Source organism: Narcine bancroftii, chromosome 5, assembly GCF_036971445.1.
Source record: "Narcine bancroftii isolate sNarBan1 chromosome 5, sNarBan1.hap1, whole genome shotgun sequence".
NCBI classification, from domain to species: domain Eukaryota; kingdom Metazoa; phylum Chordata; class Chondrichthyes; order Torpediniformes; family Narcinidae; genus Narcine; species Narcine bancroftii.
Genome location: NC_091473.1, coordinates 122,871,072 through 122,897,122, shown reverse-complemented (window position 1 = coordinate 122,897,122; position 26,051 = coordinate 122,871,072). Strand labels below are relative to the sequence as shown.

Sequence of the window (26,051 nt, the reverse complement as noted above, 5' to 3'; positions counted from 1 at the left end):
TGAGGTGGTTGAAAGTCCAATACGAGATGCTCAACCTGAGAGACCAGATGATGTTCCCGAGGCGGTTACCAGCATTCCTGATGAAGTGACTAGAGGGCCAGAAGCACCCGAGGCCGTAGCAAATAGTGTTTCCGACGCTGAGAGTGAACAACCGAGTAGCGACGATAGTATCGCAGGAAGGCCAAAACGAGACATTAAAGCGCCTAAACGATACGAAGACTTTGTGCCGTATTTCTAATTGTGCCCGCACTATCACAAAAGGGAAAGTTTGTGACGGTTGGAACGATAAAAGAACATTGGGACAGTGATTTGATCATATATCATAAAGTGCGTGTATGAATGCTGTATGAAGTACATTTTAGTTAGTTGAGTTATTGTATTACAGTTAGTTACGACATGTTCATGTTACATTGTGTGTAGAAGGAGTTTGAACTTGTTTGTTTGTTTGTTAGACATTGTTTGTTGGTTCCGAGGGATATTGTTAAGGTGACCTGTGGTCCTCATGTATTCAGCAAATGTCTCTGAAATGAATTGTGGACCATTGCCAGAGTATAGCGTAACAGGCAATCCATATCTTGCGAAGATCTCTGCTAACGCTTGTATTGTTTTTTCAGTGGTCGTGGACCTCATCACAGCATACTCATAGTATCTGCTGTAGTAAGGTGTAAAGGTTATTTCTGGTAAAAGGAGGGATGTCATGATAATGAATATGCATGAGATGTATTCACCTGACCGGAAGTCACATGGTATGTGTGAGAGAGAAGAGCGCGAAATGGAGGAACAATGAAAGCTGGAGAATAAAGACATGGAGATGTTTAACTGGTAAAACTTGCGTTATTAGTGTTATTAACTTCACATTTCGGGCCACAAATGTGATAACATTCTTCTTGATCTATAAACTGATTGCAATACCATGCTGTAATTTGATCTGTCCATGAACAGATCCTAATGGAATGTCATTCCTGGAAATTGGGAAGTAATCCTTTCACCTAATAGGGAGATAATTTACTCTAGAAGCATTTTGAGTCAATCTTTGGTACTAAGGAGGCTGTTTATTGCTTGAAGATGAGGATACCTTATGTCACTTAAAAGGAAATCAATCGATCACTATGTTCAGAACAATTTTAATGGTCATCCTCTTTCTACTGGGTCAGGATCAAAATATTTAAACAATACCAAACACCATTTCCTCACAGATGACATAAAGAATGGTCTAGCTCCTGAATGTACTAACCATTACCAAAATCTTGAGCACACTTGCTTCCTTATTTCAATTTCTTGGCATTCTTTCTCAGCATCATGTTCAATATTGTCAGCACCTTTTATTTGAAAAATAAAGCTGGAAAAAATGAGGAAAAAGTACATCAAAAACATTTTACTTGTGGTCGGAAAGTTCCTTGTTTTACTGTAAACTTTGATGAAATGCTATATTGGAAAAAATAAAGAAATTTTGTTCTATCAGCTCAATAAATGGCCTTGCATCAATAACTAATAAGACCTACGAAATTGGAATATAAGAACAGTAGCACCTCATTCAACACTTTGAGCTTTTTTCTTCCAGTTAATAAAATCATGGTTGATCAGTGACCTAACTCTGTGTTCCCATCTTAGTTTCTGATCTCTACCTTTGGCTAACATAATCTATCACTTCCAGATTTAAAATTAGCAATTGCTTGGAATCATTTGGGAATTGCAACTCCTAAAGATCTGAAATGTGTTGGGAGTTACTGCAAATAAAGTTGAACTGATCTGTTGTCTGGGAGAATTTAGAATTGCAATTTGCAAATAAACTGAGGATTTGCAAAGGAATATTGAAGCAGTATAAATGAATCCTTGCCTTAACATATAATTGGTATTACATTTTGCAAGTAACAAAGTTGAAAATGAGTTATCTAATGACATGAAACAACATAGTTTAATCCAAGCATTTATGTTTCTTGATTACAAGGTAAATTAATTCCATACCCGTATTTTGCAGATTAAGAAAATTGTCCAAAAGTTTTTTTTAATCCATGTGTTGATAATTATTAGTGCTTTTCTGAAATCACAAAATATCGTGGGATTGCTGTAGAGAAAATAAACCTTCACTTTCTGTGTTCTCTAGAAACTAAATTTAATGTGTAATTAGTTTCTTACACGGAACAACTAACAGGTCTCTGGTAGTGTTGTACATTCTGAAGCAAACATTCATCTGTCTGTCTCTCTCATCTTTGTATTTCTAATTTTTCTCTGCACGTTTTTATATTCTGCTCTGCATCTTGTTTCTTTTTCATTGTCTGTTTAATTTGTCCTGTTATTTTGAGGTTGGTTATCAGTGAGGGGGTAGGATTATGCTTAAACTTTGCTTTGCCCATTCATTCTACACTTCATTGCAACTTTTTAGGCACCTAAAAAGCCACACTTTACATATGTGAGTGGTAGTTCTCCGTTTGCAGAGCTTTGTATTTCCAGCAAGACAGGTTGAGAAGTCAGATGGGCTTGGAAACTTTTGGGCTTCCCTGTTTTTCAAACAGAGGCAAAAATAAATTAGTTACATTGTACCTCTATAAAACACTGAATCAAATGTAATAAAAGAATAATTCCTTTCTGATTACCATACTGTGGGAAGGATGTGAAGCTCGGAAAGAGATTGGAGAGAGAAATAAAAATAACAGAATGGTGCAGGCAGTGAGGAACTTCTGAGATGTGGTGAGAATGGAGAAGCTGTGAATGGGGAGAAAGGTTTAAGAGTTGTCAATGGTGTTCACAATTCTCAAGATTTGAACAAAGTGAAACTTTTCCCATAGTGGAAGTATTGAGAACCAAAGGATATGGATGTGAAATAATTGATAACAGTATCTGCGATGACTTTAGTGGGGAGAAATCTTTCCTGTCGTGAATGCTTGAGATGACTGATGTCATCACTGTCAAAAGGGAATCAGATAGATTACCACTGGAGTATAAAAGCTAAGTCGATGAGACTAGGTTCAGTGGGAAGATTGGCTTCTTCACAGAAAAGTTACAGCACGATTATGAGGTTATCATTGAAGATGCTAATGAGATCTCTTATGTCAATCGTTTTGTTCATCTTAGCTCTTGTGGACACCAGGAGCGGGTATAAAATACATCAGCAATACTTATATGTGTATAATAATATACTTCTTCTCAAAGTATGTCTAAAAGAACTGGAAGAATACTTATACAATTAGCCAGCTGATTATCTTGCAGATTGTTATAGTTTGATTCTGTGATTTAAGTTGCAGAAAAATCAGTAAAATATTTTATCTAATGCAATCGTGGCTTAATGTTTGTTTAATTAAATTGATGTAAAACATTGGTATTGTATACCTAATTTGATTAAGGGTTCCAGCTCAAAACATTAATATTTATTTTTCTGCCACTGGTGCTGTTTGAGCTGGTGAGTTCCTTCAGCAGATCATATTTTGTTCCAGCATCTGCAATCTCTCCTGTCTCTTGTATAACATATATATGTGTAACAGTAAATCTCTCTCCCCCCCCACCCCCCCCCCCCCCGCCCTTTTATTGGTATTTTCTATATCCCATGTAAAGATTGACTCCTATATTTTTGGCCCTGACCGAGCACCCATCCGAGCTCCCAACTTCCTGAATGCAGACTTACTACCCAGTCGGTTTTGGCCATCCAAGCTCCCAATGCCCCAAATGACACAGGCACTAACCACGGTCAGAAGTAGTATGCATGTAAAAGTCGACCCCCAAAATGTGACCTGAAAAATTGTTTGCCTGAACTTGCTTATTACACAAGTATATATGGTACCCTTTCACCATTAATAGCTTAATATGATTTCCAATTTTTATTTTATTTTACTGAGGCCTGGATTCATCTTGGACTGATGAAGTTGCTACAGACAATGAGTTGCCGGAGGAACTCAGCAGGTCAGGTAGTTCTCATGGGTAGAAATGGTCGGTCACATTTTGGAGCTGGGCCCTTCATCGAGAGACCATCGTTAGTTCAAAATTATGCGTTTCTTGTGTTTCTCTATTGAAGGCCACTATGAATATGAAAACTGTTGTCAAGCGATTAACCAGAGAAAAGGTGTTGAGAAAAACACAAACATTGAATATTTGAATTGTTTCGACATTACTGCTGCCAGACATTTTTTACTGAAGCAGAACCTCTACCTTCGAAGCTGCGTTAACGAAGTGCTTATACAGCTGCTTTCTTCAGCTCTGTCACGCTATCTTGCACTGATTTCAGGCATAATTTATTACCAAACATTTAACCATTTGAGGTTCAGCGTTTCGTTCTGTGTTCTAACATTCATTGTCATCAAGAACTGTTAGTAGCAAAGATTATATTGTTCAAATGAGCTTGTATTTATTTAGGATAAATTGTATCACCAAATTATATCGTGACCAACCAGAAATAGTGTTAACTGCTAATAAAATCGGAACTAAAATGTATCTAATTTTTAGCATGTTATGCAGATATGCTTGGATATGTGCTGATATATTTGTTCAAGTGCTAAAAACCCATTCTTTTGAAGTATGTGATGTATCCACACTGCTGTTGCTAGGGATGTGTTCAAGATGTTACCTTACAAAACTAGATGGGATGTTGAAGTTGGAAAGAAATTTAAGAGGATTTCAAATCTGAAAAAAAAATTGATAGGAACTTGGTTAAATAACAATAAAATAATTGAAATTTAATCTTTTGACTTCTTTTCTTTGGCTTGGCTTCGGGGACAAAGATTTATGGAGGGGGTAAAAGTCCACGTCAGCTGCAGGCTCGTTTGTGGCTGACAAGTCCGATGCGGGACAGGCAGATACGGTTGCAGCGGCTGCAGGGGAAAATTGGTTGGTTGGGGTTGGGTGTTGGGTTTTTCCTCCTTTACCTTTTGTCAGTGAGGTGGGCTCTGCGGTCTTCTTCAAAGGAGGTTGCTGCCTGCCAAACTGTGAGGCGCCAAGATGCACGGTTTGAGGCGATATCAGCCCACTGGCGGTGGTCAATGTGGCAGGCACCAAGAGATTTCTTTAGGCAGTCCTTGTACCTTTTCTTTGGTGCACCTCTGTCACGGTGGCCAGTGGAGAGCTCGCCATATAACACGATCTTGGGAAGGCGATGGTCCTCCATTCTGGAGACGTGACCCACCCAGCGCAGCTGGATCTTCAGCAGCGTGGCTCGAGTACTTCGACGTTAGGGATGAAAGCGCTCCAATGGATGTTGAGGATGGAGCGGAGACAACGCTGGTGGAAGCGTTCTAGGAGCCGTAGGTGATGGCGGTAGAGGACCCATGATTCGGAGCCGAACAGGAGTGTGGGTATGACAACGGCTCTGTATACGCTTATCTTTGTGAGGTTTTTCAGTTGGTTGTTTTTCCAGACTCTTTTGTGTAGTCTTCCAAAGGCGCTATTTGCCTTGGCGAGTCTGTTGTCTATCTCGTTGTTGATCCTTGCATCTGATGAAATGGTGCAGCCGAGATAGGTAAACTGGTTGACCGTTTTGAGTTTTGGAGATGGAGATGTGGGGGGGCTGGTAGTCATGGTGGGGAGCTGGCTGATGGAGGACCTCCGTTTTCTTCAGGCTGACTTCCAGGCCAAACATTTTGGCAGTTTCCGCAAAGCAGGACGTCAAGCGCTGAAGAGCTGGCTCTGAATGGGCAACTAAAGCGGCATCGTCTGCAAAGAGTAGTTCACGGACAAGTTTCTCTTGTGTCTTGGTGTGAGCTTGCAGGCGCCTCAGATTGAAGAGACTGCCATCCGTGCGGTACCGGATGTAAACAGCGTCTTCATTGTTGGGGTCTTTCATGGCTTGGTTCAGCATCATGCTGAAGAAGATTGAAAAGAGGGTTGGTGCCAGAACACAGCCTTGCTTCACGCCATTGTTAATGGAGAAGGGTTCAGAGAGCTCATTGCTGTATCTGACCCGACCTTGTTGGTTTTCGTGCAGTTGGATAATCATGTTGAGGAACTTTGGGGGACATCCGATGCGCTCTAGTATTTGCCAAAGCCCTTTCCTGCTCACGGTGTCGAAGGCTTTGGTGAGGTCAACAAAGGTGATGTAGAGTCCTTTGTTTTGTTCTCTGCATTTTTCTTGGAGCTGTCTGAGGGCAAAGACCATGTCAGTAGTTCCTCTGTTTGTGCGAAAGCCGCACTGTGATTCTGGGAGAATATTCTCGGCGACACTAGGTATTATTCTATTTAGTAGAATCCTAGCGAAGATTTTGCCTGCAATGGAGAGCAACGTGATTCCCCTGTAGTTTGAGCAGTCTGATTTCTCGCCTTTGTTTTTGTACAGGGTGATGATGGTGGCATCACGAAGATCCTGAGGCAGTTTACCTTGGTCCCAACAAAGCTTGAAAAACTCATGCAGTTTGGCATGCAGAGTTTTGCCGCCAGCCTTCCAGACTTCTGGGGGGATTCCATCCATACCTGCTGCTTTGCCACTTTTCAGTTGTTCGATTGCCTTATATGTCTCATCCAGGTTGGGAACCTCATCCAGCTCTAGCCTTAGGGGCTGTTGAGGGAGCTGGAGCAGGGCGGAATCTTGGACTGAGCGGTTGGCACTGAAAAGAGATTGGAAGTGTTCTGACCATCGGTTGAGGATGGAGATCTTGTCGCTGAGGAGGACTTTGCCGTCTGAGCTGCGCAGCGGGCTTTGGACTTGGGGTGAGGGGCCGTACACAGCCTTTAGAGCCTCGTAGAAACCCTTGAAGTCGCCAATGTCCGCGCTGAGCTGGGTTCGTTTGGCGAGGCTAGTCCACCACTCATTTTGGATCTCCCGGAGTTTGCGCTGAAGATAGCTGCATGCGCGACGGAAGGCTTGTTTCTTCTCTGGACAGGACGGCTTTGTAAGGTGAGCCTGGTGGGCAGCTCGCTTCTTTGCCAGCAGCTCCTGGATTTCCTGGCTGTTTTCGTCAAACCAGTCCTTGTTTTTCCTGGAGGAGAAGCCCAATACCTCTTCAGTGGATTGCAGTATGGTAGTCTTCAACTGATCCCAGAGGGTTTTAGGGGACGGGTCCGTGAGGCGGGTTGCATCGTCGAGCTTTGCTTTGAGGTTTGCCTGGAAGTTTCCTCTCGCTTCGTCTGACTGCAGGTTTCCAACATTGAACCTCTTTCTGGGGGCTTTATTGTTCCTGGGCTTTGGTTTGAAGTGAAGGTTGAGCTTGCAGCGAACCAGCCGGTGGTCAGTGTGGCATTCCGTGCTAGGCATGACCCTGGTGTGGAGCACATCTCGTTTGTCACTTTCTTGCACCAGGATGTAGTCCAGGAGGTGCCAGTGTTTGGATCGGGGATGCATCCAGGTGGTCTTAAGGCTGTCCCTCTGCTGAAAAAGGGTGTTTGTAATGACAAGCCGCTGTTCTGCGCAGAGCTCCAACAGGAGGCGCCCATTGTGGTTGCACTTGCCGACGCCATGCTTGCCCAGGATTCCTGGCCAGGTTTCTGAGTCTTTGCCGACACGAGCGTTGAAGTCGCCCAGGATGACAACCTTGTCGGCTGTAGGGGTGCGTTGGATGAGGTTGCGCAGGTCGGTGTAGAACTTGTCCTTTTCTGCTGGTTCCGCCTGGAGGGTTGGAGCATAGACACTGATGAGGGTGATGTGATGCTTGTTCTGAAGGGGGAGTCGCATGGACATGATTCGGTCCGAGAGGCCTCTCGGAAGGTTTTCGAGTTTGGAGGCAATGAAGCTCTTGACCATGAAGCCTACACCAGATAGGCGTCGTTCATCCGAAGGCTTGCCAGACCAGTAGAGTGTGTAGCCCGCGCCGCGTTCTTGGAGGCTGCCTACATCTGCCAGGCGGACTTCACTGAGAGCGGCTATGTCGATGTCAAGTCTGAGGAGTTCATGTGCAATGAGGGCAGACCGACGTTCAGGTCGGTGGCTGTCAGCCTTGTCTAGCATGGTTCTGATGTTCCAGCATGCTAGCTTGAGTTTGTGAGCATCTTTTGAGGGGGAAGGCGTGGAGGGAGAGGACGTGGAGGGGAAGGACGTGGAGGGGGATGACGTGGAGTGGGAGGACGTGGAGGGGGAGGACGTGGAGGGGGAGGACGTGGAGGGGGAGGACGTGAAGGGGGAGGACGTGGAGGGGGAGGACGTGGACCTGTCCTCGGGCCTGCGCAAAGGAGCTTTTAGGTGGAGTGCAGTGCGCGCAGTACTGGCCCCACCCTTTACACCCATGGTTCGTGTGCCGTGGCCAAGCAAGCTGGGACGTGGCAGCGAGGTCCTTGGGTCGTAGGTTTTATATCGGAGTGGCCTTCTCCTATGCAGGTTTCTTACCCGGGCTGGAGGGGCCTGCCTCCCCTCCTAGGTCGGTCCATACTGCCCGGACCGGGGCCAAGGCCGCCGCAGCTCACCCTGTGCCTGGACTGGGGCCGCCGCCTCCCACTCTCTGCCCGGATCGGGGCCTCCCCCTGCCCCACTCGACCGAGGCCGGGGCCGCCGTCTCCCCCTTGCTCCTGCCCGGATCGAGGCCGCCGCCGTCTACCCTTCGCCCGGACCGGGGCCGGGGCCGCTGCTGCTCTCCCTGTGCCTGGACTGGGGCCGCCGCCTCCCACTCCCTGTCCGGACCGGGGCCTCCGCCTGCCTCACTCGACCGAGGCCGGGGCCGCCGTCTCCCCCTTGCTCCTGCCCGTATCGGGGCCGCCGTCGAGGGGATAGAAAGAGATCACACAATGAATTGATCTGGCCCTGGCAAATAAGTCAGACAAGACAAAAAAAAGATCATGTTATATCTCATGGATGACAAAAGGGAGAATACTGTACCTTATAATAATTTAAAAGAACAACATTGAACCCAGAAGAATGTATTAGATGCTTGACAAGCACTTTGTAAACTTTCTCGGAATAAAACAGTCAGCTACTTTTGATCCTCAAGATTCAAGGTTCAATTTAGTGTCGTAATAAAACAGTGAGATATTACATGAAATTGCTTTTGCCTGCTGTAAGGCAGACAGGTTCGCCATCGGCATAAATTGCCTGAGCGGCTCTTAGAGTCAGAGAGAGAGAGAGAGAGAGAGAAGCAAAAGAGAGTCCCCCCCAGAGTCACCGTGTGTCTATAGGTTTGCCTCCAGCACTCTTACTGCCTCTGCAGCGACACAAAGTCCAGTCCAAACCATTGGTAACCCGAGCTCCAGATACAAACCTCCGATACTGTCAGGAACTCTTCAATACCTTCAGCATCCCCTTGCATCCTGGTTCTGATACCTGGTACCCCTTCAGCCAATTTTGAGCCAGTCTCTATCAGTCCGCGGCCTGCCGTGAGCCTCCCGACAGCAGTCTCCAGTAGCAAGTCTCCATGGATCTCTCACCTCGAGTCACCAGCAGCCCACCTCATGCATTGGTCTTTCAGCCACAGAGCCCCCACCCCTCCTTCACTGGTCCACTGCCGTGGTCACCGTTCCCATGGACAGTCTCCTCTGCTTCTCCTTCTCAGAGGGGGGATGGTCTCCCTGTTTACTGGTGCCCTGCTCCAGTCCTCCACTCACCTGGAATCTGCAACCCATCATGGCTGCTGCCGTTCAGAGCCACCGCCGTGTAGGGCGCAGGCCCCACAGTCCCGAGATTTAAAATAAAACTGCAGTCGGCTCCATTAACAGACCATTCAAATCTTGTGTGGAGCTAATGGCAGTTGATGGGGCGGTTTGACCCTGCAGGAACTTTGTATCTCGCTCCCGCGAGTCCACACCAGGGGCAGCATTGCGATCCTTTACATAACACCAGGATTAGAGAGAATTTTTTGACACTATCTTAGCAGAGCTTAGATTACTGCCAGATAATTGCAATTTTGTAAATTTGAAGGACTTTCTCATTAAAGATCAAATTATTGTGAATCCCTGAGGCTAGCAGGGAGAAACAGCAATGCCTGAGGCAGAGCTAAACCTAGAGAAATATATATAGATGTGGACAGCTGAAGTCATGCATAAAGTTAGAGAAGACAGACAAGAAATGTTGGATAACTTACAAAAGGAAATGCATGTGGTGCAGATTGCAAAGGTTCTGCCAAGGTTCTCTCAATTCTGCAAGTATTTTGGACGTCAAATTGAATTGAAGAAAGATGTTCTTTACTTAATGGTAAGTGTGCACATAATGTGGAATGGAAAACTATTTCTCAAACAATTGTACCATCAAGAGGGCATTGAAAGTTTGTGGAGTGAATGAAATGAGCCATGCAGGGACAAAAACTGGATCAGATTCAGAGTACCAATTTAAAACAGTGGCCTAACACCTCTTCTATTACACTTCGAGAGGAATTCAGTTGGTTGAGCAGGATCAGAGGGGGTTGGGGGGTGGAAAGAGAAAATTGCGATTACTTCAATTTGAAACCTATCATTAAGGCCGCCAGCGTAAGGAGGAGAAGGTGTGAGGGGTTAGATGGGCCAGTATCTGATTGGTGGTAAACCAGTGAGGGCTGAAGAATGATGGACATAAGGGAAAGTGAGGGGTGGAGTGGGAAACAGCAAGTGATTTTTAGGTGGCTTTGTGACTCCTCGCACCTTATATTTGCTGCTTCTTTCTCCCCTTCAAGCTGGTACATGGCCACAATTACATTTTGCAACATGGTCTTGAATTTGACCATGTGTGAGATGTTACACTTTGGGAGGCCAAAAATAAGGGCAAGGTTTGCAGTTAATGTCAGAACTCTGAACAGCATTGATGTGCTGAAGGATCTGGTGGCGGGTGGGGGGGGTCAAAGTCCATTGATCCTTGAAAGTGACTATGCAAGATGGTAAAGAAGATGTATGGCATGCTTGATGTCATTGGTTGGAGCATTCAACCAATATGTTGCAGCCATATAAAATTTTGGCTCGGCTGCACTAAAGAGTATTCTGTGATATTCTGGCTGCCCCATTACAGAAAGGATGTGGAGGCTTTGGAAAGGTACAGAAGAGATATATCAGGATGCTCGATTAGAACATGGAATAATGCAGTGCAGAACAGACCTTTCGACCCTCAATGTTGTGCCGACCCATATGTTCTTTCCTAAAAATAAAAGTACTAAACCCTCCCCCCTCAAATTTTCTTTCATCCATGTGTCTGTCTAAGAGTCTCTTAAATGCCCCCAATGTTTCAACCTCCACCACCATCCCAGGCAAGGCATTCCAGGCACCCACAATTCTCTGTGAAAAATAAAAATACCCCTTGATACCTCCCCTAAATGTCCCTCCATTTACTTTGTACATATTTCCTCTGGTGTTTGCTGACCCTGCCCTGGGAAACAGGTGCTGGCTGACCACCCTATCTACGCCTCTTAATACCTTGTAGACCTCCATCAAGTCTCCTCTTATCCTTCTACACTCCAAAGAGAAAAGTCTCAGCTCTGCTAATCTTGCCTTATAAGACCTGTTTCCAATCCAGGCAACATCCTGGTAAATCTCCTCTGCACCCTCTCCATAGCTTCTGCGTCCTTCCAATAATGAGATGACCAGAACTGAACACAATACACTAAGTGTGGTCTCATCGGAGATTTGTAGAGTTGCAATATGACCTCTCCTCCTGAACTCAAGCCCCCTAATTAATGAAGCCCAACATCCCATAGGCCTTCTTAACTCTCCTCTCAACCTGTGTGGTGACCTTGAGGGATGTATGGTTTTGTACCCAAGGCCCCTCTGTTAATCCACACTCTTAAGTAACTGATCATTAACCCTGTACTCAGCCTTCTGGTTTGTCCTTCCAAAATGCATCACCTCACACTTATCCCCTTCGAATTGAAATTCATCTGCTACTTTTCTGCCTGCAACCTTCAATAACCTTCAGCTTTATCCACATCTCCTCCAATCTTGGTGTCACCTGGAAACTTACTGACCCATCCTTTCGCCTCTTCATCCAGGTCATTTATAAAAATCACAAAGAGCAGGGATCCCAGAACAGATCATTGCGGCACTCAACTAGTCACTGACGTCCAAGAAGAATACTTTCTTCCAGTACTACTCTCTGCTTTCTTCCTGTAAGCCAATTTTTTATCCACACAGCCAAGGTTCCACTGATGCTGTGCCTCATGACTTTCTGGATGAATCTCTCGTGGGGGAGAACTATACTTGACTACACTCGTGTGAGTTTCTTTACTTCAAGTAGCACGTAGCTACAATTTGTGACCCCAATGGTTTAGATGGTATTTAAACCCCAATAATGAGCAGGCCATTAGCAGTCCACGCAGTTGCCCTGAAGCTGCTGACCTTGTGAACAAATCAGTTTCAGATCCGGCAGATCACAGCAGAGTCCACCCGGAACTACCACGTGGTGAGCACCCTGGACACGACAAGCCGGGTGGCCAATTTCATCCAAGGGCCCCTGTCAGAAGGCACCTTCTCTGCCTTCAAAGACTTATTCATTGAGACCTTCAGGCTCTCACAGCAAATCTGCTCCACTTGGATGGGCTGGGGAACAGGCCCCATCGGCCCTGATGAACAATATGCTGGCCCTCATTGGGAAGCATGAACCCTGCATAATGTTTGAGCAGGCGTTCCGAGAGCAACAACCTGAGGACGCCTAATTGCTCCTGGCAGATGCTGACTTCAGTGACCCCGGAATGTTGTTGCGTAACCGGACATTCTATGGAAGCAGAAGAGGGAGTGCTCGACATCCATGGGGCTCGTCGCCAAACCCCACAGCCAGACTTGGATCAGCCCGCCGAAGGAACAACTACCCCACAAGGAACGTGAGCCCAATGACCAGTGGTGCTTCTATCACCAGCAATGGGGTTCCAGAGCCTGCCGATACTGACTGCCGTGCACGTTCCAGGGAAATACTGGGCCAACTGTCGCTGATGAGTATGGTGGCTGGCCAAGAAGACGGCCTCCTATACGTGAGGGACCTTTAATCTGGCGTGCGGTTCCTTGTGGACACAGGAGCAGTGGACAGAGTCCTGCCCCATGGGCCCCATGCTAAGGGCTGCCAACAGCAGCGCAATCAGGACCTATGGCACATGCAAGGTCCAACTGCAGTTGGGAGGCAGCCTCTTCTTGTAAGTGTTCACATTGGCAGCAGTGGAACAGCCACTCCTTGAGGCGGACTTTCTGCGCACCCACAGCCTGCTGGTGGACCTGAAGGATCAGAGACTGATCCACGCACAGACTTTCCAGACTCCCAACCTGGACTCAGTGCAGTGATCCACAGACGAGTACACCAAGATCCTAGCAGAGTTCCTGGCAATGCTTACCCTCCATTTCACTACAGAGATGCCCTGGCATGGAGTGTGGCATCACAGCCTCATCCAAGACCCACCACTCCATGCATGAGCTAGATGACTCTCTCTGGAGAAGCTCCAACTAGCAAAGGAAGAGTTGAAGAAGTTGGAAGAGCTTGCTATAGTACGGCAGTCAGACATCCCATGGGCTTCTCCCCTGCACATGGTGCCCAAAGCCACTGGGGGTTGGAGACCGTGCGGCGACTGCCACCATCTCAACGAGGCCACAATGCCAGATCGTTATCCTGTGCCGCACATCCAAAACTTTGCAGCCAACCTGCACGGGGCAAAGATCTTCTTGAAAATGGACCTCGTGCGGGGATCCTTCAGATTCCAGTACACCCTGATGACATCCCCATTAATGCCATCATCACCCTGTTTTGGCTTGTTCAAATTCTAGCACACGCCGTTCGGGTTGAAGAAGGCCACATGAACCTTCCAGTGACTGATCGACGCAGTTGTCCGAGACCTGTATGGCACATTCATTTACCTAGATAGCATCCTCGTGGTGAGCAAAGACTGGCAAGAACACGTGGAGCACCTCTGCATCCTCTACACCCGGCTGAGCGAGTTTGGACTGACGATCAGCCTAGTCAAATGCCAGTTCGGGTTGGAAACCATCGACATCCTGGGCCAGAGTATAACTAAGGAAGGGGCCACACCACTACCTAGCAAGGTGGAGGCCATCCAAAAGTTTCCTAGGCCCAGCACAACCAGGAGACTACAAGAGTTCATGGGATGATCAACTTTTATCACAGGTTCATCCCCTCAGCTGCCAGAATCATACGACCCTTGTTCACCTGGATGGCGGGCAAGGCCAAAGATGTAACTTGGGGCAAAAAAATCGGCAGAGGCTTTCATGAGGGCCAAGGAAGCCCTGGCGGATGCTGCTCTCCTGGCAATCCCAGGTCAGATGCTCCAATGGCCCTGACTGTGGACGCCTCAGGAACGGCAATCGGTGGTGTTTTAGAGCAGCAGATCAAAGGGTGTTGGCGGCCGTTGGCTTTCTTCAGCAAACATCTGCAGCCTCCGGAACTGAAATACAGCACTTCCACCATTTCCGATACTTCCTCGAGGGCAGGACATTTACAGCCTTTACTGACTGCAAACTCCTGACCTTCACCCTGGCCAAAATCTCAGACCACTGGTCAGCTCACCAACAGTGTCATCTATCATTCAGCTCCGAGTACACCATAGACGTGTGGCATGTCTCGGGAAAGGACAATGTGGTGGCGGACGCACTATCCCAACAGAACATTTCGTGACACTAGCAAAGGCACAACAAGACGAAGTGGAGATGCTCCAGTATGGGACAGCCATATCGGGACTGCAACTCCAGGACATCCCAGTCGGCATAGGCAACACCACCCTCCTGTGCATCGTGGTCACCGGATAGGCCAGACCTATCGTCTTAGTGGTATTGAGACAACAGGTTTTCGATTCCATCCACAGGCTGGCTCACCCATCCATCAGGACCATGGTCCGACTGGTGGCCAGCAAATATGTGTGGCATGGTCTCCGGAAACAAGTCAGCGGGTAGGCAAAGGTGTTCACACAGTGCCAAACAGTCAAGGTACAGTAGCATACCAAGAACCCACCACAGCACTTCGATCCCGCGGAGCGAAGGTTTGACCATATCCATGGGGACATCGTAGGACCCTACCAGTAACCCAGGGGTTCTGCTACCTGTTCACGATGGTTGACCTTTTCACCAAGTGGCCAGAAACAGTCCCGATGGCAGACACCTCCACGACCTCATCCGCCAGGGCCCTCATCTCCCCCTGGGTGGCACAGTTCGGTATATCCTCCAACATTACATCGGACAGAGGGGTCCAATTCACCTCCATCTTATGGTCCGACCTTGTCAGTCTGTGGGGCGCTCAGCTACATAACACAACAGCCTATCACCCGCAATCAAATGGGCTGGTGGAGTGTTTCCACAGGCACCTCAAATCCGCACTCCTAGCCAGACTACAGGGATCCAACTGGGTAGACGAGCTACCATGAGCACTATTGGGGATTCGCACAGTGGCCAAGGAGGATCTCAACATCACTTCCACCAAACTCGTCTACGGAGATCCACTGGTGGTATCCGGGGAATTCGCACCATCTCCAGACAAGCAACAAGACGACACAGCCGCACTCCTTCACAGGCTACGGGAACGCATCAGCAACCTGGCCCTGATTCCACTGACCAGGTACGGACAAGTGAGGACCAACATACCCAAAGATCTGCAGGACTGTGAGTATCTTTTCATTTGCAGCAGTCTACACCATCCACCACTACAGAGGCCGTATAAGCTGGAGGTTGGAGGCAAGACAGAGGTCTTCACTACGGACAGGTTAAAGCCGGCACAGCTGGACCCGGCATGCCCAGTCCACGCAAGAGAGGCAGGTCATCAAAGCCCACAGAGACACTGCCTTCGGGCACCAAACTGCTGGTTCTGAGGGAGGGTCATGTAGCGACACACCACGGCGACAATCGGACCAGCCCTCTGGGCAGAGAGCGCAACCAAGAGCCAGCAGACCACGCAGCGGCACTGGCCCCAGCAAGCGAACCGGTGGCTAAGCCAGCATCCCCAACATGACATTGGCTCCGCTGCACAGCCAACATATAGGAAGAGCGCGCGGGGAAGAAGGTATTGTCATGTAAGAATGTACCCGCATGCAGGAGACCCGCTAGTGTTATGTGGGCAGTGATGTCAGCAAATGGGGGAAAACTGCAGGAATGCAAATGGTATAAAAGTCAGGCTTCAGCTCCAATAAACCAGAGCTATACCTGACTAGACTCATGTGTGTGTCTTTACTTCAAGTAGTGCGCGGCTACAAATGTATAAATATTGTGATTATATCTATCTATTTGATAAAAATGTGGGTGGTCGTATTTGTAAGTTTGCAGGCAACACAAATATTTAGAAATAGTTGAGAAATGCATAATACATAAAAAAGTTAATACTTCTTAAAAATAAATAATCTTAATCTTAATTTTACTGAAATGTTTTTAAATGTAAAAACACACTGTTGAGTCTCCCAATGAACACTTTCAGGCAAAAGCAACTGAATTTGAAACAGTGAAACCTGAATTTCAAATGACTGAAGTCTCCATCATGGGTCAGCGAAGTAGATGCCAATCTCAAGTCCAACGGTTATTGCAGGAAGGAGATGATTTCTGTGGTTCATAAGCTGCCCGACTGATCGCGTGGTGTGTTCAACCAGCTTTCTGAGAAGGATGTTAATTGTTTATCTCTGGAGGGCAAGGGGCGTACCTACTTGCCTGGGATGGACAGGGAAGTCAAAAATCAAGTGTGAAAATGTCAAGTCTTGCAGATCTCCTGAAAGGAATCAACTGGGGGAGTTCTGAGGAATGGTCTTTGACTTCAAATGTTAATGTTATTTGAACTGTTGAATGTTTATAGCCATTTTATTTAGAGCTTTCAGTATCTGCTGTTTTTATATTTCCATTTATGGAAGAGATGTAGAAGAGAGAGAACAGGCGGCATTAGCTTAGCAGTTAGTGGAATGCTGTTACAGTGCCATCAACTGGGGTTCAAATGTGGCAGTGCCTTTAATGAGTTTGTATATTCTCTCAGTGTCTGTGTGGGTTTCCTCCAGGTGCTATGGTTTCCTCCCACCATTCAAAAATGTACCGGGAGTTGTAGGTCAATTGGGTATAATTGGACGGTACAGGTTTGTAGGCTGAAAGGGCCTGTTACTGTGCTGCACAGTATGTCTGTCTGCATGTCTGTAGATGTTTCATGTTCATGAAATCCCAGAGAAAGCCTCTTTAATGATTATTTGCAAGGTTAGCAGGCAGTTTGATAAATATAGAATCCCTGATTTGCAGATCATAGTTAATGAGCCATTGTGCATGGGGGAAAAACGTACAGGAGCCTGAAGACGAGCACTGAGTGGCACAAGAACAGCTTCTTCCCCTCTGCCATCAGATTCCTGAGTAATCAATGAACCAAAAACACTGCCTTATTTTGACTTTTCGTGCACTGTTTCATTTATTTTTGTTAGATGGTTAATATAAATGTTTGCAGTGTAACGCTGCTGCAAAACAGCAAATTTCGTGACTTGGACATGACAATAAATTCTGCTTCAATTGAACGAATTCTCAGAAATAGAGATCTACCAGCACGAAGACCTGGATACTCAGTCAACGTCAGTCATATTTCAATACCCACCATGTCTCAAATGAAATCCTGACAGAGGAGTGTGTGCCACATCAGAGGTAAAGGTATTATCTCTGAGGGTGGTGTGACATATTTGTCATCTGTAGCATCAGCCCATAGCTCCTTGAATATCATTCTCCTTTAAGGATTGGGGCTATCAGTTGACTTCTGGTTCATTGGTTTTGGTGGGGGAGGGGCGCAGATATTTCCAGAAGGATTTTGTTTGAAAGGACACATAAGTATGGATGTTTGCCGACACTGTCAAGTGTCATATAAATCAAGTACCTTCATGGATGGGTTTAAATGACTAGTATTTGAACCATAGTGAGACAGATAGCATCCCTGCACAAAATTAAATTTGAAGAGAAAAGAGAGAAAATTGATAGAAAATTCCAGTTAGAATCTGATGGTGACGATAAGAAATGCTTTAAATAAATTATTCTGGAAGTAAAACTAACATTTTAAAAGTTATAAATTCAGAAAGTGAAAGGGAATCTGAAATGAAGACATTTTGTTCAATTTCTGGTGGCACGGTTAGCGTAGCAATCAGCGCACCCATGTTTCATTTCAGCACTCTCTGTAAGGAATTTGTATGTTCTTCCTTGTCTCATGGGTTTCTTTTGGGTTACGCTGGTTTCTTCCCACCCTCGAAAACAGTTGTAGGTTAATGCGGGTATTTAGGCATTTACAACGCCACTGACCCAGATTTGAATCCAGCACCATAAGTAAGGAACATGTACATTCTCCCCCTGTCTCTATGGGTTTCCTCTGGATGCTCTGGTTTCCTCCCACCCTTCAAAATGGTTGTAGGTTAATTGGGACATTTAGATATCTTGGGCTTGTGGGCTGGAAGAGCCTGTTACTGTGTTCTATGACTAAATTTAATTTAAATTTAAAATGGTTTTGAAGATCCATCAAGTGCACAGTAATTATAATATTACAAGTATTGTGTGACAGTTGTGGTGATACATTTAAAATATGAACAACTTGACAAATTGAACTTCATTAACAAAATAAAAGAATCAGGTTTCTGCATCTCTGTTGTTCCCTCTCAGCTTGCCAATGCTCTGGGTTTCCAATGTGCTTTGTGAAACTGCATGAACTTCTATGCAATGGCGAGGAGTTTCTATTTGAATGTTCAAGTCAAAAATGAAGAGTTTGGATGATGCCCAAAGATCTTTTCAGGACTCCCAAAGTGGGCCATGTTCATGGTTCAGAGTCTCTTCCTGACAGTGGTGCTCATTCTCCTAAATAGAATGTTCACCTGAGGTACGAGGATCTCCCAGATTGATGAGGGTGTTTGCAAAACAAATCCTGCAGTGTTGAGAATCATTGAGGTGGTCGGAAACATTCCAGAAGCTGAATGTGCTCTGATGTAATGTGTTCTGGCATTACCGTTTGTTTCTTTGAAAATGGATGTCTCTTTTTTGCATTGTAACATATTGTTAATTGTGGTCCTATACCTTTTAAATAATTGCCCACAGTGTACAGACCTAAAGAATTTTTATTATCATCTTCTTTTGAGTATATCTACCCATTGTCACATTTCCCTGCAGAGATGGACACATTTAATAAAAAAAACTTTTATTGCACAGGTCTGTGGTGGCCCGCAATTGCGGAGATTGGGCCGGCGCATTGCGCAGCAGCAGACGCGGACAGAGATCGCTAAAGCGACTTCCAGGACTTAACCTGCAGGGGTAGAAACTGGGGCAGCATCATACCAACAGCCCTAAAATGGTGTTGGTCAAGCTACCCAGCTAACTCAGCAGAAACAGGCTGGGGAAGAAGGGCATTCATATGCATGGATGTTCCTGCCCGCTGTTATTCATATGGATGACTCAGTCAATCAGCAAAAACGGCGGGAACTTGAACAGTATAAAAGCAGCCTTTCCAGCCCTAATAAAGGAGTGAGCTTAACCTGCCACACTGTGTGTGTGTGTTTTTCTTTGTAGCGCATGGCTACAGGTCTGGAATTGGGTGGCATCTGATGCGTGAACAAAGTGCAATGAGTAACCTTCGACAAGGGAAGTTCTAAAGTGGAATTGCTTTGCAAAAATTGTATTATTTTCACAGAAGGCACCAATTCCCTAATCAAATTTTTGAACACTACAGTTCTATTTTATATCCAGTTGTCACCACAAACAATATGATTTTTTTAAAAATTGGGATTCAGTTGAGAAGGCACATTTACTTCTAAAGTTAATGTGTGGACAGATTTACTAACAAAGTGCTACACAACCAATTAATTGCTTGTAATCTGTTGCACTGTTGTTGGCAGATGCACTTGAATTCCTGCATTTGATGCTGTCATTACTGTAAAATTAACCAACTTGGTTGTGCACTTCAGTGGTTGAAATATCTTTTTCCCTTTTGTTCATATTTGCTTTCAGTAGAGAGAATGAAGATCATAGGAAAGACTGTACCAGCACTGGATATCTGTTTAGTATTGTAATAACTTTGTGACATTCCAACAAACATAAAAATGACTTGCATTGTTACACTATTCAATCTTTTTCCTTCTGTTCTGTGTTTCAGATTCTCAAAACCAGCACCAATGTTTCTTGATAACACCTTTAAGCGATGGTCAAAGCTGAAAGATTTTGTTCCACCATTTGGAATTAAAGGGCAAGGTACTGTTGGAACAAACATTTTGGAATCCTGAGTTTTGAATTTTGTAACATAAGGACTTTATGTGACTTTATCTGGTCCTGATGGGATTTTCCCCAGGATGTTAAGGGAGGTGAGGGAGCAAATAGCGGAAGCATTGTCAGTGATTTTTCAACGATCACCGGAGGAGGATGTGATGCCGCGGGATTGGAGGGTTTCTAATGTAGTTCCGTTGTTTAAAAAAGGCACGAGGTGTCAGCCAAGTAATTATAGGCCTGTAAGCTTGACTTCAGTGGTAGGGAAAGTTATGGAGGGTATTCTTAGAGTTGGTGTGTATAAATATCTAGATAAGCAGGGATTGATCAGGAGCACCCAGCATGGGTTTGTGAAGGGCAAGTCATGTTTGCGAACATTGTTGAGTTTTTTAAAGAAGTGACAAGAAAGGTGGATGAAGGTAGGGCAGTTGATATGATCTATCTGGATTTTAGCAAAGCTTTTGATAAGGTTCCACATGAAAGGTTAGTAAGGAAGGTTCAGTCACTAGGGATTAATAGAGAAATAGTTAGATGGGTTCAGAGGTGGCTGGAGGAGAGACAACAGAGAGTCATGGCGGACAACTGTCTGTCAGGATGGAAGCCTATGATGAGCGGTGTGCCTCAAGGATCGGTGCTAGGTTCCCTGTTGTTCATAATTTATATTAATGATTTGGATAATGGGGTGGTTAACTGGGTAAGTAAATATGAAGACGATACGAAAATAGGGGGAGTGGTGGATAACGAGGAAGATTTTCAAGGATTACAGAGGGATTTGGTTTGTTTGGAAAATTGGGCTGAAAGATGGCAGATGGAATTTAATGTAGAGAAGTGTGAGGTGCTTCATTTCGGAAAAAAATAGGACATATGTAGTAAAGGGGAGGACATTGGAGAATGCACAAGAACAAAGAGATCTTGGAGTTATGGTGCATCGTTCCTTGAAGGTGGATTCCCATGTTGACAAGGTGATTAAGAAGGCATTTGGTATGTTAGCCTTCATAAATCATAGCATAGAGTATAGGAGCTGGGAAGTGATGCTGCGACTGTTTAAGCCATTGGTGAGACCAGTTTTAGAGTATTGTGTTCAGTTCTGGTCTCCAAATTATAGGAAGGATATAGATAAGGTGGAGAGGGTGCAGAGAAGATTTACAAGGATGTTGCCTGTCTTAAAATACCTAGAGTACAGAGAAAGATTTTTTTTAAAAAATTTTTTATTTTTCACAACATAAATCACATTAACCATGGTACACACTTTTTCCTTTTCACACATATACAGTGCCATTTTCTCCCCCCCCCCCCCTCCTCCCATCCCACCCTCCTTACCTCCCCCCTCCCGTCCATTTAAGGTATACAATCTAGGATACATTAAACCAGTCAGACAATGTTGTCATTCAATAAAAATACACCAGAAATTCTACTGAGTCCATTCTTTTCATTTCCTTTTCCTTCCGTTAACTTTGGTAATGATTGTCCCCGGTAGATTTTCGCTATTGTATTTAATGTAAGGCTCCCATATTTGTTCGAATATTTCAATATTATTTCTTAAACTATATGTTATTTTTTCTAATGGAATACATTTATTCATTTCTATATACCATTGTTGTATTTTCAAATTATCTTCCAATTTCCAGGTTGACATAATACATTTTTTTGCTACGGCTGGAGCTATCTTAACAAATCTTTTTTGTGCATCCTCCAAATCAATTCCAAATTCTTTGTTTTTTATGTTACTTAGGAGGAAGATCTCTGGATTCTTTGGTATATTGTTTTCTGTTATTTTATTTAATATCTGATTTAAATCTTCCCAAAATTTTTTTACTTTCTCACATGTCCAGATTGCATGAATTGTTGTTCCCATTTCTTTTTTACATCGAAAACATCTATCAGATACTGTTGGGTCCCATTTATTTAACTTTTGAGGTGTAATGTATAGCCTGTGTATCCAGTTATATTGTATCATACGTAACCTCGTATTTATTGTATTTCTCATCGTTCCGGAGCATAACTTCTCCCATGTTTCCTTTTTTATCTTTATATTTAAATCTTGTTCCCATTTTTGTTTAATTTTTCCATTTGTTTCCTCATTCTCCTTTTCTTGCAGTTTAATATACATATTTGTTATAAATCTTTTGATTATCATTGTATCTGTAATCACATATTCAAAGTTACTTCCCTCTGGCAAACTCAAACTGCTTCCTAATTTATCCTTCAAGTAGGATCTCAATTGGTAATATGCCAGCGCTGTATCTTGAGTTATATTGTACTTATCTTTCATTTGTTCAAAGGATAAGAATCTATTTCCTGAAAAACAATTTTCTATTCTTTTAATCCCTTTTTTGTCCCATTCTCTAAAGGAAAGGTTATCTATTGTAAAAGGGAGTAACTTGTTTTGCGTCAATATTAGTTTTGGTAATTGATAATTTGTTTTATTTCTTTCTACATGAATCTTCTTCCAAATATTGAGAAGATGATGTAATACTGGAGAACTTCTATGTTGTACCAATTTTTCATCCCATTTATATAATATGTGTTCAGGTATCTTTTCCCCTATTTTACCTAATTCTAATCTCGTCTAATCTGGCTTTTCCCTTGTTTGATAAAAATCTGATAGGTATCTTAATTGTGCGGCTCTATAATAATTTTTAAAGTTTGGCAGTTGTAAGCCCCCTTGTTTATACCATTCTGTTAATTTATCTAGTGCTATCCTCGGTTTCCCCCCTCTCCATAAAAATTTCCTTATTATTTTCTTTAACTCCTTGAAGAATTTCTCTGTCAGTTGTATTGGCAATGCCTGAAATAAGTATAATATCCTTGGAAAAATGTTCATTTTAATACAGTTTATCCTTCCTATTAGTGTTAGTGGTAAATCTTTCCAATGCTCTAAATCGTCCTCTAATTTTTTCATTAGTGGATAATAATTGAGTTTATATAGTTGGCCGAGATTTTTGTTTATTTGTACACCTAGGTATCTTATTGCTTGCATTTGCCATCTGAATGGTGATTCCTTCTTAAATTTTGAGAAATCCGCATTATTCATAGGCATTGCTTCACTTTTATTTACGTTTATCTTGTAACCCGACACTTCTCCATATTCCTTCAATTTCTTATATAATTCTTTTATTGATAGTTCTGGTTCTGTTAAGTACACTATAACATCATCCGCAAATAAACTGATTTTATATTCCTTGTCTTTTATTTTTATTCCTTTTATATTATTATCTGTTCTTATCAATTCTGCTAGTGGTTCTATAGCTAAAGCAAACAATTAAGGGTGTAGTGGGCATCCCTGACGTGTTGACCTGCTTAAGTTAAATTGCTTTGATACATGTCCATTTACTGTCACTTTCGCTAACGGTCCCTTATATAATGCTTTAATCCAATTAATATACTTCTCCGGTAAACTGAATTTTTGCAATACTTTGAACAAATAATTCCATTCTACTCTGTCAAAGGCCTTCTCTGCGTCTAAAGCAACTGCGACTGTAGGTGCTTTATTCCCTTCTACTGCATGAATTAAGTTAATAAATTTACAAATATTGTCTGTTGTGCGTCTTTTTTTGATAAATCCAGTTTGGTCTAAATTTACCATTTTCGGTACATACTCTGCTAATCTGTTTGCTAATAGTTTAGCTATTATCTTATAATCTGTGTTAAGTAAAGATATTGGTCTATATGATGCTGGTGAGAGTGGATCTTTCCCTTGCTTTAGTATTACTGTAATTATTGCTGTTTTACATGAATCTGGTAAGCTTTGTGTTTTATCAATCTGGTTGATTACTTCCAGGAGAGGCGGAATTAATAAGTCTTTAAATGTTTTGTAGAATCCATCCTCTCCTGGTGTCTTATTATTTGGTAATTTTTTTATTATCCCTTGTATTTCTACTATTCCAAATGGCTCTGTTAATTTATTTTGTTCCTTTATTTGTAGTTTTGGTAGTTCAATTTTAGTCAGAAATTCATCTATTTTCCCTTCTTTCCCTTCATTTTCAGTTTGGTATAATTGTTCATAGAATTCTCTAAAGTTTTCCTTAATTTCTTTTGGATTATATGTAATTTGTTTGTCTTTTTTCCTTGATGCCAATACCATTTTCTTATCTTGTTCTGTCTTAAGCTGCCATGCTAGGATTTTGTGCATTTTTTCACCTAGTTCATAATATTTCTGTTTTGTCTTCATTATATTCTTCTCCACCTTATACATTTGTAGTGTTTCATATTTTATTTTTTTATCCGCCAATTCTCTTCTTTTAGTTGTATCTTCCTTCATTGCTAATTCTTTTTCTATATTTACTATTTCCCTTTCCAACTGCTCTGTTTCCTGATTATAGTCCTTCTTCATCTTGGTTACATAACTTATTATTTGCCCTCTAATGAATGCTTTCATTGCATCCCATAGTATAAACTTATCTTCCACTGATTCCGTATTTATTTCAAAATACATTTTTATTTGTTTTTCAATAAATTCTCTAAAATCCTGCCTTTTAAGTAACATGGGGTTTAACCTCCATCTATACATTCTTGGAGGGATGTCCTCTAACTTTACTGTCAATATTAAGGGTGAATGGCCCGATAGTATTCTAGCTTTATATTCTGTTTTTCTTACTCTATCTTGCATACGAGCTGATAACAAAAATAGGTCTATTCTTGAGTATGTTTTATGTCTAGCCGAGTAATATGAATATTCCTTTTCCTTTGGGTGTTGTTTCCTCCATATATCCAAAAGTTGCATTTCTTGCATCGATTTAATTATAAATTTGGTTACTTTGTTCTTTCTGTTAATTTTTTTCCCAGTTTTGTCCATATTTGAATCCAAATTCAGGTTGAAATCCCCTCCTATTAATATGTTCCCTTGCGTATCTGCTACCTTCAAAAAGATATCTTGCATAAACTTTTGATCTTCTTCGTTAGGTGAATATACATTGAGTAGATTCCAAAACTCTGAATATATCTGACATTTTATCATTACATATCTCCCTGCTGGATCTATTATTTCCTCTTCTATTTTAAATGGCACATTTTTACTAATTAATATAGCTACTCCTCTTGCTTTTGAATTATACGATGCTGCTGTTACGTGTCCTACCCAATCTCTCTTTAATTTCTTGTGCTCCAATTCAGTTAAATGTGTTTCTTGCACAAATGCTATATCAATTTTTTCTTTTTTCAGTAAATTTAGCAGTTTCTTCCTTTTAATTTGGTTATGTATTCCATTAATATTTAAAGTCATATAGTTCAACGTAGCCATTTTATACTTTGTTTATCTTCCCTTTCCGTTTCTCCATCATTACCTTTCCTTCTTATCCATTTCTGTTTTCTTGTTTTGAACCCTTTATAAGACAACATTCCTAAAACATCAAACATTTTCCTTATTCTCCTATTTAAAACTTCTTTAGCCCCAATCTCCCCTTCCCCTCCTGAGTTGTCCTTTATCCCTTGTCGGACAACCACATCTCCCCTCTCCATTTGGATTTGCGAATTCACTCGCAAGCGTCAGCTGATTTTGCAGTGACCGCAACTCCTCCCCACCCAGCCCCCCCCAGAAAAGATTTCACTTTTCATATGTAACAAAGGTCACTCTTTTAGTTCCCTCCTTATTCCTTCTATTCCATTTCCTTCCCTTATTAATTCTTGTCTATACTATCTATATTTTCCTCTAAATACGGATACATTCATGTATGCACATTATACATATTCACACATATACCTCTTTACCCACATACATATAAATTGTGGTCATTTTTACTCTTATTACATATCTTCATCTCTCTGGTTGTTTTGTAGTTGTTCTGCAAATTTCCTTGCTTCCTCTGGATCCGAGAATAGTTTTTTTTTCCCATAAGATCGTTTTCGATGTATTGAACTCCTTTCTCTTCTTCAGGAGTTCAAAACTTATGTGTCTTTTTAGTTCTCAGTCTTTTGTACTCTCGTTACACGTCTTCATCACTCAGTCTATTTTGTAATTGTTCTGCAAATTTTCGTGCTTCCTCTGGATCCGAGAATAGTCTGTTTTGTTGTCCTGGAATAAATATTTTCAATACCGCTGGATGCTTTGGTATAAATTTATACCCTTTCTTCCATAAAATCGCCTTTGCTGTATT

General features: G+C 43.1%; 1 protein-coding gene across 22 annotated transcripts in view; it reads left to right on the top strand.

Moving 5' to 3' along the window:
* Positions 1-26,051, top strand: part of st3gal3a (ST3 beta-galactoside alpha-2,3-sialyltransferase 3a) — an 847,148-nt gene that overhangs the window by 567,176 nt on the left and 253,921 nt on the right. For all 22 annotated transcript variants that reach the window (XM_069938965.1, XM_069938959.1, XM_069938973.1 and 19 more), the window contains one exon: positions 19,853-19,947. In XM_069938965.1, the coding sequence (XP_069795066.1) occupies positions 19,853-19,947 (95 nt within the window). The remainder of the gene's footprint in view (positions 1-19,852; positions 19,948-26,051) is intronic.